The sequence below is a fragment of the Anas acuta genome, chromosome 2 (assembly GCF_963932015.1).
Source record: "Anas acuta chromosome 2, bAnaAcu1.1, whole genome shotgun sequence".
NCBI classification, from domain to species: Eukaryota; Metazoa; Chordata; class Aves; order Anseriformes; family Anatidae; genus Anas; species Anas acuta.
The window spans coordinates 52,425,674-52,442,170 of NC_088980.1; the positions used below are offsets into that span (position 1 = coordinate 52,425,674).

A 16,497-nucleotide genomic window follows, 5' to 3' on the forward strand; every position below is an offset into this window, starting at 1 on the left:
CTTAACCTCCTTCAGCCTTAGCTTACACACTCTATTAAAAAGATGTGATTTAGAAATATTATTACATGCTTACAAAAATGTTTCACCGACTTTTTAAACGCCTCACTAAGTGCTTCATCATTTTAATTATTCAAAAACATTTTATAAAGAATAGTGTTTCACCTGTTCAGGGAAAACAAACACATTATTAAAAGGATGCCACACTAGCTGCAGTATTCAAGAATTGTTTGCACAGTTTCAGCTCTAATGCCTTGATACAATTTAACACGGCGTACATAACACAAATAAACACTTGTAAATAAAATGGGCAGAGCTGTTTCCCAGAATATCCCCATTCTGGCCACGTTTGCTGCTCAGGAGCAAAGAAACCTGGAGAATTCTTACATGTCCACACACACTCCTCAGCCACCTGCCCTTCTGGGCTGCACGCTTAGAAATCAATCAGAACTGGCAGTGGAATACCAGGCTGCTGTGGTAGCTGGGGTTGAGATTTATCTAAGGTTGTGCTATACAGAAGGCGTAAATTATTTCCACTGCAGGTTTTAAAACAATTCTACTAATTCAGAACACTGCACGGACCAGAATAGTACCACATTTACAGTACTACTATGGAAAGAAACGGTGTCATGTGGAGAAATATTAAAAAAACATGAAATCGGTTACTATACAGCTAGCTACAAATCAAATTGATGAAGTGCCTGCACTTACATTTACATATCTAACATATAATAACATAGAAGAGGCGTGCCAAAAGAAAAAAACATTGTCACTATTCAAAAATTCCTTTGCAGCAAGATGCATTCACAGGCCACAAGAACATAGAGCATGTGGTGTTACCCCCAAAGTATTACATCTGGTCTTGGTAGAGAGATGCAGTCTTTTTAAGAGCATGTAGGTGAGTTAATTCCTAATTTCTTGGTCACCTCAGCCTACAGAGATGGTGAGCAAACAGATTATCATGAAAACAGAATAAGCCATCTTTCTTTTTGCATTACTTTTCTTCTGTCACCAAGAAGAAAATAAAGAATCTAGTGTGGAAATGCCCATGAGAATAAACCTGGTTACCACAGAGGTGCTAACCCTTCCAGAATTAATGCTGATACTAAAGCTTCTACTTACTGCTGCCTCTTCCCAGCAGTGGTTGGAGGAGTGATACTGCTGCCGCTCACGTTTCAGGAATATTCTGCAATTCTGTATTCTAATCTGTACAGTAATAACATTTCAGGCCTGCCCCACCCCACCACCAAATAGCTGTTCTCGTGTTCAGCATATTATGGCAAATAGGGAAAACAGAAAGGTTGAACTCCTCCAATTCTCTCCCAGCAATTCATCACACTTCCATTTCAATTTGAGGAAACAACAGTCAGAAAAAAAAATAGAAAAAAAATTAAAAAGGAAAAGAAGATACAACTTCTGTCAATATGTACCAAGTAGTTAAGGATGCAAAATGGGTTATACCAGTACTATATATATTGCCTGCTAAACTGACAATATTGACTGTACAGTGGTCACACCACATTCAGCAGAACTGAGGGTAAATTTTGCCACCTTTAAGTACAGTCAACTGTTCCATCTAAATTTACAGGAAGCAACTATTTTGATACAGCAAGTATTTCTAATGAACACAACTGCAAAGAGTTCTCCCATACCAGATGAATCATTTAATACAAAATATTCAACTTTAGTACACGTTATTTAACAACAAATTTAGCAGTCAAAATTCCAACTCATAGGTAGAGCCTTGATAAAGGCATGTTCCAACAGGTTATTAAAATAGTACAATAGCTCAATTTACTGTCATCTGTTGGTCCTGGACTGAAAAAAAAAAATCCGCATGAATGGCAACAGGAAAAAAAACTAATTCATTGGTTATATAAAAGAATAATAATAATTAAAAAAAAACAAAACAACTGAATCAGAGTAGAAATCAACTTCTCATTTTGATTTGAATTAACGCACGGTTCTAAACATCAACTTAGTTACCAATTAGCATCATAAAAATATTAATGACATTATTAGGAATGTTGCTGCATGTGACACAGCCCGATCATTAATGTAAATAATAGTAATTGCTTCATTTGAAACTGTTTTTACACCATTTATTATTTATCTGAAGGAAAGCAAAAAATAGCACGACTGCATCTACCCTAATGAATACACTGCTCAAATGTTTAATATTCAGCTTTTATCTTCAGATAATAATTCTCTCTCCCGTCTCCAACATCACCCCACCCTTAGACAAAAGTCTGCTTGAATTTTAGCTAAGAAGGTATCATTGCCTTTGTATTCTTTCACTTGTTCCTATTTAAACTGACTCAATCAGATTAATATTACTTTGACAATAATGCAAACCAAGACAGCAAAGCAATACATAAAACCTCTGCCCAAACAGACATGCAGTCACTATTTCCCTCAATTTACTAAATCAAGTTGATATTTAACCTCTCGTTTATAGCACACCCTTTACAAATCAGGCAATGGTGGTGACTGAAGAGATTAATTAAGCTAACTTTCATTTCATTTTCCATTTTCCATTAGCGTGGCAAATGAGCCTGGCGAATAATAAAGATAATTAAAGTTCCACCTACGTGAATTCTTCTGAGTATTGTCAGTGGCTCCCGGAGATGACATGGCAGTAAGAAATAAGCAAGTAAACAGAAGCACAGCACCGGTCAAGTGAACCCTCCGGTTACCAAGCAGCTCCCCTGATGTGCATCTTCACCGATGTAGAACAAAGAGCGATGCTCGGAGCCTGCTTTTTCAAAGCAGTAGCACCGCCACGGCCAGTGTTCAATGGGTCACTCGCGCACAGCTGCATGCACATGGATGCTCCAGCTCCCTGCCTCTCCAGAACCTGAACGTGAGCTACCAGCAGCTGTGGTACACCCGAATGCATGCATGGATTTGGGAAGATACCACATGCAGCGAAAGAAAGGGGTGGTGCAAAGGGAGAAAGCTTTGCAGGGGGTTATCAGCCCGTGACATGCAGTTACAGCATGCTCTCATTTGACAGAGAGCTGGAATCATTTCCAAATGATTTAGAAACAGGAAAAAGGTTCGGAGGGGCTCTGCTTTTTCTTTGTATTAGGCAATGTTCATGTGGATCTCCCCTCAAAGTATTTTTCCTTAGCATGGCTTAGCTCAGATACCCCATAAACCAGCTTACATACTATTCTTATTTCACATATGAAATATTAAAAACCTCAAATGTATTTTTTTAATACATTAGGAACAATCTTACCTTCTGAAAACTGCATTTTTGTATCTCATATCCAGACTACATGTTCATTAAAAATTCAGATAATATTTATGCAGTTAAAAATGTACATGGGAACTGCATATTACTGAGAATCCATGGTTATAGCGATGCTGTTACACAACAGTGCAATTCTGCTTCCGAAATTGTAAGGCACAGCTCAGAATTTGGCCGGCATTACCTCTTCCATTTAGGAGGGTACTCAGTGCTGCTCGAAACTGTGATAGCCATAATGATTTCTCTCGCTCTTCTTTAAAAATATCACATTTTAGACAGCTTCTGATGACAATTTTCAAAATAGAGTACAGGCGGAAGGAAATTATGTAACATACACTGCTCAAATCCTCAGCATTAGGGGAAAAATCACCAAGAGCGTACGGGCCTACGGAACTCAGCTCTTATTTTGCTGGTGAAAATAACACCAAAAATATTCATGGGAAAGATTAAAAAGAAAAACATAATCACAAGATTATCCTGTTTTCAGTCTGTACTTTAGTAATTAAAGAATGAATTCCTGTTAGCACTGCAGACATAATAGGCTTCTATTTTTTCCCCCCCATATCAATCGCTTAAGCATTACGGACAACTAAAATATCACACTCTTACACGTTTTATTTTCCACAACTAAGTCTGAAAGAACTTGTGTTCCCATGAAATTTATTCCTATCATCTAAATGGCTAGCTATTCATCCTGGCAATAGCCAGGGAAAATCTTTTATATTGTTATATTGGCCTCCTCCATTCCTTACAAAAAACAGGATTCGGCAAGGGCTGACTCCAACACAGGCCCAAATTCTGCTGAAGCCAACAGGAGTTGTACGTGCACATCCAGGAGCCCTCTTATTTTTAGCTGCAGTGATGTCAAAATTGTTGTGACGTGTCTGACCTCTGAGAGGGCTTTTGCCTTAGTGTAACACTAGAATGCAGAGAGAGTAAAATTTAAGGAAAAAATGAAAGCCACACAAACATACCAAAATTAAAAAAAAAAAAAATATTGGAAGAATAAACTCACTCCCTTAAAATACATAAGACAGGATGAAAGAGTATTAAGTGTCACATAAAAAACCCACAGGATTCTCTAAAAATACATGCAGATGAAGCAGAATTACAAAGAAAATAAAGTGTCCTTTCTATCCGCTTTCCCCAGTCATAATTAAGATTAAAAAAACTGTCAAAGACAAGGTTTCTGAGATATCTGGAACAGTAGCACTCTCTGGATTATATTAACTCATTGTCTGAATACTACTTTCAGGTGACAGCCATTACATAAAATAAAATCCTGAAATCTAAGCAAAGAGATCACAAACAAACAAACAGCAGCATCACATCTGCAGTGCTCAAAGTTACATTACAGCCTAAACACACAACGAGTAAAAAAATAAGAAAAAGAAAATTAAAAAATTAAGCATTAAACCAGAAATGGTTTGGAGTGGAATAATGAACCCGAACAAGAACCATCTTTAATCAGCTGAGTTGCAAGAACACACAGTATTTGCTCCAAGGATGGGTAACGATTTAGTTTGTTCATAAATAACCTGTTATCTGTACAGCATCCTTTTCTAAGCATTAGATTTCCTTTAAAAATTGTTCTCTATTTACAGCTTTGAACATTCAGACCAATTTGTGATGCACATAACAAATTTGGAAGTGGATACTATTTCATGATTGACCAAGGTCTACCCAAGCCTACATGGCTGCTATTAAGGAAGCCTTTTTTTTTTTTCCCTCACTGGTTGAAAACTTGGTGAAAATGGGAGAAGGGTAAATAATTTTCAGTCTGATATCCAGTTGACTGTGTAGCCCCCCATTTCACCAAATCATAATGGGAAATAATGCCCTGATGTAGTGATTCAAGCTCAAAATGTAAACATTTTTTTCCTACAGCTTAAGTAGGCTTTAAATTTTTTTTTTTTTCCCATTGAAATGTAAACTATTTCTTGCACAGAATTGTCTATCCTGAAGACTTGACGTTTTTAGACTTTAACCTATTAGGAAACAAACATATTTGTAGTCATCTGCAAAATAAATGTGTACTTAAGATACTATCCATTGTAGTTTGCTTCACCCCAGAGACAATATTTAATGTAGCAAACGTTTTGTTCGCTTGTCAAAGGCAGCTAATTAATTTTCAGCTACACCTACTATTCAATACAAAGGTGCTGCCAATTCCCAAAAAAATGATATTCAGGGGGTTTGCTGGTCTTGTCTGGGACAGAGTTAGTTTCCATCTCTCCTGGAACTGGCTGAGCATCTGCCCTCCAAGGAATTCATTCACTACTTCCCATCATTATGTTGAGCAGCTTTTGCTTTACCTATTGAACTGTCCTTACCTCAACCCACAAATTTGTATTGATTTTACCCTTCTGATTCTCTTCCCCATCCTAAGGGGGGCTGTGTGGGGATTACCTGCCTACTGCGTTAAACCACAACAGGAGGACAGCAAAGACAAACAGACAAGCAATCACTTGCATTCTCTATGAAGGATGGACACATGCAGCCTCTACCAAGAAAGAAAATTTAAGACTTTTGCTGTTCTTGGGTACGTATTCATATGTGGAACAAGTTTTAAAATTGTACCATAAAAGTCTGATAGCCAGATAGAATCAAATGTTTACAACTCAGGACCACCTACTTGTGCGCCAGGGAGACAGACATTTGCAAAGCTTTTACATCACTGCTGGTGGTGGTGTCTGCCCTGCTGGGGGAGATTCAGATATCTATGAGGCAGGATGAAAAACAGTGAAAGATCAAGAGTAAATCTCCCTTTCTCTATTTTCCCCCCTTCTTTCTTTCCTTCTTTCTTTTTTTTCAAAGCCTTGTCCACAGCTATACCAAGGAAGGAAAAAAAGTGGACAGAACTTACATGTAGCTAGATCTCTGACAGTTTTAAGAAGTGTCCTGAGAATTAAACAGATATGAGAGTCTGAAAACACACAGAGAATCTGAAAAATGAAAATACAAACAGGAAAATCAAATGCAAGGTAGCTATAAGGACGCTTTATCATTTGGTATTATTTTCCATCTGTCTTATCCTATTACAGCATAATGGAAGACTTAAGTAGTTAAACTCATTTGTCTTTCACTCAAGGTTTGTCTAGAAGAAACCACATCTCCTATCATTCAATTCTCAAGAGAACAGTTGTTACAGATGGGAGTCCTGATCAATTCTTACAACAGACAATACAGAACATCCAAAGTTATAAGGCTTGATGGGATGGGAAAGAAGATGGTAACATGCATTTTTGACTAATTTTTCAAAGTATTTTCAGCTCACAGCAAAATAATGAAAAAAAATCTGAAACCTGAATATCTGAATTCTGAAATTCTGAGTTATCTGAAATCTGAAAATTTCAACTCCAAATTAGCTTTATGACAATAGAATTAAGCAATTGTTTTCCAAATGTTTTCTGATATGCCAAAATAAGAGTTGTCCCCTTTTACATCTGCAATGAATGTCTTAAGTATTGACATTTCTGACCATGGTCACCTAAATAAAGTCTAAAACAATCAGGAAACACTCAGGAAGCACTAGTAGCAGAAGCACTGCCTATCTTTCTCTGCCTGTTTTAGAAGCAGCACACGAACAACCAAGATATCCTCCCTCCCCTATTCAATGAAGTAACTGAAATGAAAAACCCGAAAATACATTGCACCTGCAAGACTATATGAAGGTTAGGAAAAAGTTGCTGGTTTTGACAGCCATCAGAGGCCAGTGTGATAAAGATCCCCAAACAAGAAGAAAAATCAATTTGACACAATTATCTGTTGAGATAGATTCCTAGTATTTCCCCTCTTCCCCAACCAAAAAAAAAAGGATTGGAAAAGTGCAAATTCAACAGAAGCATCTTAGATCATGAGGAAGGATGACAAAACATCCATATTTCATATGTGCCCCAATGATATAACCTAGAAGAGAAAAGCAAGAAAAAAAAATACATCTTTCCTTCCCCACCCTCTTTCTCACAAAGAGTATTTTGACAAAACTTAAAAAAAATAATAATATCAGGACCTATTTGGGAGTGATCTCTGATGCACAGAGCTGGAAATGTATTTTTTTGTACTGTAAACAGAAGTGCTGAAAATGATCATATGACCAGCTTCCCTAAGCTTGAATGAAACTAATCCTGTTAAAGCTTAGAAATATGCATGACTCAGTAGCCAAAGCCGCATGCATATCTGCCCTTACAAAGTTTCTGACACCTTTCATTGTCAAAAAGTGCTGCGTTACTGATTTCTAAATGGTCTCTATTGCTTACTTTTCTTTCCAGAAACATAACTCAAAACATTTCAGCCCACACCTTTTGTTTGTTTTTATTTAATAGAGATTTTTAGAAGCAATTTTTAAGTCTATCATTGCATGCAGTCTGAAGTAAACTCAGTATCATAAGTTATTACCATTGTGTAATTTAGACTATTTTTATCTTTTTTCCCAGTATCTATCTCATCACTCTGCTTCACTCATCCATCTTTTAAAGAGATTTACGGTATTCTGTAAACATTTACTACACAGTCCTGGCTACACTAAGGGAAAAGCAATGCTAACTTTAAAACAAGCAAACGAAAAAAAAAAAAACACCCACAAACATAAATTGTACCATGTCTCTAAAAGGACAGTGGAATGATTTCAAATCTCAGTGCAGTCATAAATGCACTAGATTTCAAGAATTATGAAAAAATAACCATGTTTGCCATATAATTTTTGGTTTCTCAGCTGTAAAAATGAAAATGATATGCTCTCCCCTTTCAAAACCATCGAAGAGTAAAATGCATCAAATACTAAGAACAAATACACACACAGATATTGTCTAAAATAAATTCTATATTTTGAGAAATTGCCAGGATCCATTTGTTTAAGCAGCCAGAACAGGGCAGCACAGAGTAATCCAGCTCCCCAAAGTGGTTCTCTGAATACTGCAATTGATGCATACTAGGAAGAAACTGGGAGGCTACTTCACCTGCCCTACCCAGTGTTTTCATCCATAAACCCACCATCAGCTTTGACAACACTCTCTGAAAGATAATTTGTTAAAAAACAGGAAACATGACAGGCTTTGAGATGTTTTGTCCCATTGCATACTCACTTCAAATATACCAATGCCAGATCTGCTGGGACATCAGTCAACCCCTGCCTTATTCACAGAGATGCTTCTTAGAAAGAAGCAGGAAAGCTTCTAACCTTCACTTTCTCAGCATCACAGATTACAAAATACGATATGCTTACATTTTTATATAAAACCTCTGCGGTTGAAAGAAAAGAGACTGGAGAGGTTGGTCCTGACCCTGTACACTACAGGTACAGCAAACAACAAAGGAGAAAGTCTGGCCCTGAAAATAGTCTTTAAGCAAAAGGAAGAGAAGAATAACAAAATCCATTTTTCATGCCAGAAGAGAGTACAATCTGTAGTATAAATGTGAACAAAGCTAGAAACAAATTCTAAAACAGTATCTCTGCTGACAAATACAGAAATCATTCATAACTTAATATATTGTTGTGCACTTGTTCCATGCTACTTAAAGGTAATAACATCAACGACCCATAACATTAGTGGACTGTCAATACTTTCCCATGGTGCAAACAGGTATTTTTTATATATTAAAATATGTATTATATATACAATATATATATAAATATTCTCTCTATATAATACATAGAATAAATATATAAATATTTTAAATACATGGGTATATAAAATAAAAATATATAATTTAAAAATATAAAAAGGTATTTTTATATATATTATAATAAACACAGAGCTTTGCCTGAGCCTCTTCTTGATGACAGCTGGCATGCTCAAAGAAAATACTTCATAGGTCAATGAATCACCTCTTCATACCTTAGCACACACAGTAGGAAATGAAAACTGAAACAATTCTTTTCCTAGGTTTCATAAAAGAACAATTTTGTTCATAAATGTTTATAAGGTCACTCAAATTTACAGTGGTCCCATGCATACTAGATCTGTGTATCTGTATCTATTCATATTTATACCCACACAAAGCTCCTGGGAGACTGTTAAGCTGCCTATCTGCCCATTTGTGAGCTAAACCTGCCTCATCATAGCCTGTGGCAATACACAACCAATATTTTTTCTGTGCTGTAGAATTATTGGGATGCATCCCTAAATTTAAATGTTCAGTCCTGTGCTGTTTTGACCCTCAGACTATACTATTTGATTTGTCAATTCCAGTGAAACTTGCTTTCTGTCTTGTGCAAGGCATGAAAACTCAGCAGCAGGGATTGTGAGAGGTGCATTTGGACACAGAAAAACAGCCCTCTCTTTACCGCTTCTAACATACATATTCTAGGAATGTTTTGTGATACTTAATGTCTCCGCGTTCAGATAGAACAAACTTACATGTTTATAAAACATGTTTTGATGTAAGACATAGAATCATAGAATCATAGAATATCCTGAGTTGGAAGGGACCCTTAAGGATCATCAAGTCCAACTCTTGACACCGCACAGGTCTACCCAAAAGTTCATACCACGTGACTAAGTGCACAGTCCAATCTCTTCTTAAATTCAGACAGGCTCGGTGCAGTGACCACTTCCCTGGGGAGCCTGTTCCAGTGTGCAACCACTCTCTCTGTGAAGAACCCCCTCCTGATGTCAAGCCTAAACTTCCCCTGCCTCAGCTTAACCCCGTTCCCGCGGGTCCTGTCGCTGGTGTTAATGGAGAAAAGGTCTCCTGCCTCTCGACACCCCCTTACGAGGAAGTTGTAGACTGCGATGAGGTCTCCCCTCAGCCTCCTCTTCTCCAGGCTGAACAGGCCCAGTGCCCTCAGCCGTTCCTCGTACGTCTTCCCCTCCAGGCCTTTCACCATCTTCGTAGCCCTCCTCTGGACACTCTCCAACAGTTTCATGTCCTTTTTATACTGTGGTGCCCAGAACTGCACACAGTACTCGAGGTGAGGCCGCACCAGCGCAGAGTAGAGCGGGACAATCACCTCCCTCGACCTACTAGCGATGCCGTGCTTGATGCACCCCAGGACACGGTTGGCCCTCCTGGCTGCCAGGGCACACTGCCGGCTCATATTCAACTTGTTGTCTACCACGACCCCCAGATCCCTCTCTTCTAGGCTGCTCTCCAGCGTCTCGTCGCCCAGTCTGTACGTGCAGCCAGGGTTTCCCCGTCCCACGTGCAGGACCCGGCACTTGCTCTTATTGAACTTCATGCGGTTGGCGATCGCCCAGCTCTCCAACCTATCCAGATCCCTCTGCAAGGCCTTTCCACCCCCATTCGAGTCCACAACTCCTCCAAGTTTGGTGTCATCAGCAAACTTGCTCAAAATACCTTCTATTCCTACATCCAGATCATTTATAAAAATATTGAAAAGTACCGGCCCTAAAATGGAGCCTTGAGGGACCCCACTGGTGACCGCCCGCCAGCCTGACGCAGCCCCATTTACCATAACCCTTTGGGCCCTGCCGGTTAGCCAATTGCTCACCCATCGTATGATGTTTTTATTTAGCTGTATGCTGGACATTTTGTCCAGTAGGATCCTATGGGAAACCGTGTCAAAAGCCTTGCTGAAGTCCAAAAAAATCACATCAGCTGGTTTCCCTTGGTCCACCATACGGGTGATCTTATCATAAAAGGAAATCAGGTTAGTTAGGCAGGACCTACCCTTCACAAACCCATGCTGGCTGGGACCAATGACTGCATTGTCCCCCAGGTGCGCCTCAATACGTTCGAGAACCATCTTCTCCATGATTTTACCAGGCACTGATGAGACTGACAGGCCTGTAATTGCTAGGGTCTTCTTTCTGACCCTTCTTGAAAATTGGCACAACATTTGCCAGCTTCCAGTCTACCGGGACCTCTCCAAATTCCCAGGATCGTTGAAAAATAATTGAGAGAGGTTCCGCGATGACGTCCGCCAGCTCCTTCAGCACCCGGGGATGAATCCCATCCGGACCCATGGACTGGTAGGGATCCAGGCGGAGTAGCAAATCCCGCACACGTTCAGGGTCGGTTGGGAGTTTGTCATCCCCACCGTCCCGGTCCTCCAGCTCAGGGCACCCAGGGTCCCGAAGCCCATCATCGGCATTGAAGACAGAGACAAAGAAGGCGTTAAGCGTCTCTGCTTTGCCTATGTCATTGTCTGTGAGGAGACCTTCCCTATCAAGGAGCGGCCTTATGTATTCTTTAGTTCTCCTTTTTCCATTCACATATCTAAAAAAACCCTTTTTATTTTCTCTCACAGACACAGCCAGCTTCAACTCTAGGTGTGCTTTAGCCACACGAATTTTCTTCCTACAAACACGAACAGCATCCCTGTATTCTTTCCACGTCACCTGGCCCTCCTTCCAGTAGCGAAACACTCTCTGTTTCCGCCTAATCTCCATAAGAATGTTCCTGGTCAGCCACGCCGGCCTCCTGCCGCGCCTGCCTGACTTGCGATATTTAGGAATTGCCTGATCTTGTGCTTCTAGGAGGCATCGCTTAAAGAGTGACCAGCACTGGTGGACATCGAGGCCTTCAAGAGCAGTTTCCCAGGGGACCTTGCTGACTAGTTCCCCGAGCAGCCTGAAGTCCGCCTTCCCCATATCTAGGGATGAGGTTTTGGTGGCACTTTTCCTTAACCTAGAAGCCAATGCTTTTTAGCATGTAGGTATTCTACTACACAAATAGTAAGTTAATGTTATCAAAACTGGCATTTCTGTGTTTTGTTTTTTTTCCATTCTAACACAAGTCAATGTACAGTGCTTTCAACTGCGTATGCATTGAAAGGTGAAAAAGGTAGCACATACTCAGGGATGCCTGTTATACACCACCTCAAAACCAAACTAAACCAAAAGAACAAAAAGATCCAAAAGATCTCTCTGGATCTGAGAAGGCAGGACTTCAATCACCTAAATAAACAGCTTTCACACTGGCTTTGTTTGAGGACATAAGGGAACAGGAGTTTATAAGACATCTCTAGCCTTCTTCCAACCTCAGCACATGTTTCCTTTCCCTTTAAATCAGAAAACCCCAGAAGAATGACATTTAGTTGATCTACATTCAGTAATTTCATGATCTATTTTTTTCAACTATTTAAATAACATTTTATTGTGCTGCCTTTTTTTTTTTTTTTTTTTTTTTTTTTTTCCCTTTTTTCCCTATTCTACCTTGTTTCTAACTTTTCTGATTTGACTTCTTTCTCCACAGTCCTGGAAGTAATCCATGTCCAGTGTCCACTCCCTTACTAATGAAAGCATGTCACTTCATGTTATCTTTCTCATAAACCTTTTAAGCTCCAGGTTAAATTCAATTAGATGACAGGAGCATAGTATATACTGGGTAGCATCTCCAGAACCTCTGGGCTCTGGTAATTAGAACCATTCTTCTAATACCCAGCTCAAATGTCCAAATATACCATCTGTAGAAGGTACTGACTGCCTTCTTCTCCCCTTCCCCCAAACTATAGTGCCCTCACTTTAAACAGCTCTTTGTTCCTGGCCTCTGTGCTGGCTATTTTATGGACAACATTCTTGAGCACATTTCAGTTTGCACAGTTATGCAAGGATGAATTGCTTGAGGTTGTCGTCTATATTGCAATATAAAATGTAAAGAATAATCTACACAACTACTCCTTATTTAATCTAAAGGTTGGAACCAACCTTTTCTGAGTACAGCAAACCAAAATTACCTGCAATATTTAAGATAACATCTTATGACTGCTTTGCACAGTGATTCCTCATCTCATCCTTAAAATGTGTTGGGTAACATAACGCTGTTACACTGGTAACTTAGATGTGCTCCCCGGCCTTTTCCTCCTGTGCCAGCAGTTCTAGAGCCATCTAATTAAGCTTTTTCTGCTTGCTTTATCAATCAAAACCAAATGACGGATCATTTTCTGCACAAATCTAGAGAGCCTTGGAAGCAGCTTAAAAAAGAAACATGCAAGAAGGAGCCACCAGTTAGACTGGGCAAAGCTGCTACAGAACTGAAACATCTGTCACTCTGTAATCACGAATCCATCGTGAGGAGGAAGCTCTCACTCCCCTGCTTCTATTCAGCTGATGAAATGCATGCTGTGGTACTCAAAAATTGGCTGAAGCTCCTCCAAGGCCAGAAAAAGACTGACTGAAGCCAGTCTGTGGTTCTAATTCGCCACCCCCATTAACAAGAAGAATTCAGAGTAGCATCAGATCTGAGAAAGTAGACGACTTAATATTTAAGAAACCATGAAAATTTCTGGCTTCCGGGTATGGATTTCCAATCAGCTACACACACACTGTTAAGTAGTTTAATCTCAGTTTCCTGGGATAATGTCAGACAAAACAGTACAAACTGTTCCCGCAGTTAAAAGAAGGCATCTATTGTTAATTTTAAACCATATTGTTGCCGCCTTATAAAGAATTTAGACTTGTTCGACACAACTACTTTCAAAAATGCTAGCTATTACTTCTTTCTTTTTCTGACGTGTACAACCTTATCCATCAGTTCAATGTATGAAAAAATACAGCAATTAGGCTGATGTTTCATTTTCATTTTTAAGGATTTGTCACCACGTTTGTGCTTTTCCAGCCTTCCATCACTTCCACCAATTCTTCTGAGTACTGTAGAATAAATTTGATCAGTTGGTTTGAAAACATCCAGCAGACCCAGAGTACCCTCTAACCTGGCCTTTCCTTGTTACAGCGTGAGATCCTACTCCTTTGCCATTGATATTGACTGTGCTAGCCACAGATTGTATTTGAACTTCTCAGTAAAGAAACAAACAAAGCCTTTGCCATTTTTCTTGGAATCTATTTGCAGTTTTTTCTCTCTTTGTACTAAGTAAAAACCTCTTGGCTAGTAAGAGGAGCCTTCATAACTTGTATTGGAAATCTGTATCCATCTATATGAGCCAGTTACTTAGTTTGGTATACATTTCAAGGTAGTTACACAGCTCACACCTTCCATTCGCATGAAAATATTCATCTTTGTGAAATAATTTTAACAGTGTCACAAGAAGGTATTATCTCTATGGGGAAAAAAAGGAGAATCCAAGAAAAGTAACTTTGAAAACCATCCTCCTGATTTCTAGAAACTCATTTAAACCCCTTAATCAATACAAACAAGAATAACAGGATTTGGTATTCTCCCAAGCATCAGGTACTACAAAGCAGCTGCCTTGCCATGGAACAGAACGAGCTTAGCATTATCGTTGGTTTTGTATTGAGCTAGTCTGTGTTGAAAGCTGTCAAATCAATGAAAAAAAAGAGTTGTTATGGTAAGCTACAGATAAAGTGACATTTTACATAATCTGTGTTGCTTGTCTGTTAATGTTAGCTTTATTATTTTCTTTTTTTTTTTTTTTTTTTTTTTTAGCATTATGTAAGGATGAGATAGTAACAAACTGAAAAGGCGAAGAGGAGCGCAGTTGATAGAAATTTCCAGCCCTTCTTTCAATTTGAAGAGACAATTAATTGGCATAAGTCAACGTACTTGACTTTGTTCTCAAAAATAAAGACTAGTCACAAAGCCACAGTCACACCTTATTCAAAGCAAAAGATTATAGTAATTCTCAAGCTGATCATACATTAACATTAGTAGGTAGAGTAAGCCTGAATTTAAAATTTACTGAAAATGGTAATGTGTTCCACCTACGCATCACAGTACAAAGCAATAATACGTGACAGAGTTCCTAGCCATTGCATATTGTTTAGGACAGATATGCGTATGTATCTTCATTTATACCCAAGTTGAGACAAAAAAAAAAAAAAAAGTATTTGTCTGATGTAGTATAATACTGTGAAAATATCCTAGAACAGCTAGACAAAAGTCTAACAAGTAACAGCCTGCAACACATGTTAAAAATACATTCATGCTAGAAATGCCAGTTAACAGAAGAAGACTAAGCTCTTAACTTCCAAAATCGAAGACCAAGGGAGAGACTTGAATTAGATGCCAAAGCTCTGAAACCTGGCTAAGACAACAGTAGCCTCTGTGTTCTTCCTATGATTATGACTCTCCCAATGAAACCAGTAGCAAGAACAGGTAAACTGAAAAAGAAAGAGCCTGCTGGGTTTGAAATAACATTCACGTTACCAAATGTAGAACTGGAACAGCTCCTTATTAGTTTAATTTAGCACAAGAATTACTGTAATTCTCACAAATATTCAAGTAGAAAATGAAAAACAGGACTTACCTTTGAAGGTCTCAAGTTCCTTCCTGTTGGAGAAAAGCAGAATACAAATAAATAAATAAATAAAATTAGAATAACTAAGACTCATTAAAAGATTCAAAGCAAAGAATTTGAGAATCTCATTTGTAAGGGTAATACTATTAAGTGTGCTTACCTAAATCAAACTTGATCAACATGTTTAGAAATCAGGCTACAACATATTCATAAATATGCATAATTATACGAGCATTGCATTTTTATATCTATCCACATAATTTCTAAATACACTGTTACAAAAAACACCAAGACTTCTTAAGGCTTCAGATAGTAAAACATCTACTGCTTAGCAGAGCTTTGCCAGTGTATAGCTTAGTAACAATCAGAGGTCCATTTTCACCAATGCTGTTCAAAATTCTTTTGGGAGCTGCTAAGAACAAAAATTTACAACTTCATTTGCTCAATTACAACACACTTTAAGGTCAAGAGGAGCATACAGGGACATTCCTCAGAGAAGAGGACTTTAAAGTACAAAGAGTGACAGGTAACGCATTACTCAGGTACCAGAAAGCTAAGAAATCAACAGCAACTCTATCTTTTTTCCTTTGCACCAGGTCACATTCCACTTTCAGTTGTGAAGCAATTTTGAACGCAAAGCATATAGGTAAGAGAAATAGTTTCCCCGTTTCCAGGAAATTGCAAAATGCTCTATTTGCCATTGCTACAAAGTAGTGATTTATCATGAATTTGGAGGCTAAAGAAGAATCTAAGTAATAGCTTAAATAAGGCTGAATGCTGGCCTTTTCCTTACAAAAAGGCTCACAACGCACATCTTTTCAGCCTGTGCCTTGCAGACTTCAGTCCCCCACACATAATAAGCCTAGTTAAAACCCAAATTTTGAATGCAGAAGTGATTTTAAGTAAAATAAAACAGAATACCTGAACTAACAGTTCTCCAGATAAATGCTTCTACTCACTACCCACAGATGAATACATATGCTTCAGTCATTACTGTGTCACCTACAATATACACTTTTTCACAGTACATATGCTATGCCATAATAATTCCTTCTCCTCCCCAACAGATGATGCACTTCAGTATTTATTCTTGCACTGACAACAGATAAAGCTATTTTAAACCTGA

The 16,497-nt window shown here is 38.6% G+C and overlaps 1 protein-coding gene across 1 annotated transcript in view; it reads right to left on the reverse strand.

Moving 5' to 3' along the window:
- The window catches only part of DTNBP1 (dystrobrevin binding protein 1), a 71,518-nt gene that overhangs the window by 26,833 nt on the left and 28,188 nt on the right, over positions 1–16,497 (reverse strand). The window contains exon 7 of the mRNA XM_068674774.1: positions 15,381–15,403. Coding sequence (XP_068530875.1) covers positions 15,381–15,403 — 23 coding nt within the window. The remainder of the gene's footprint in view (positions 1–15,380; positions 15,404–16,497) is intronic.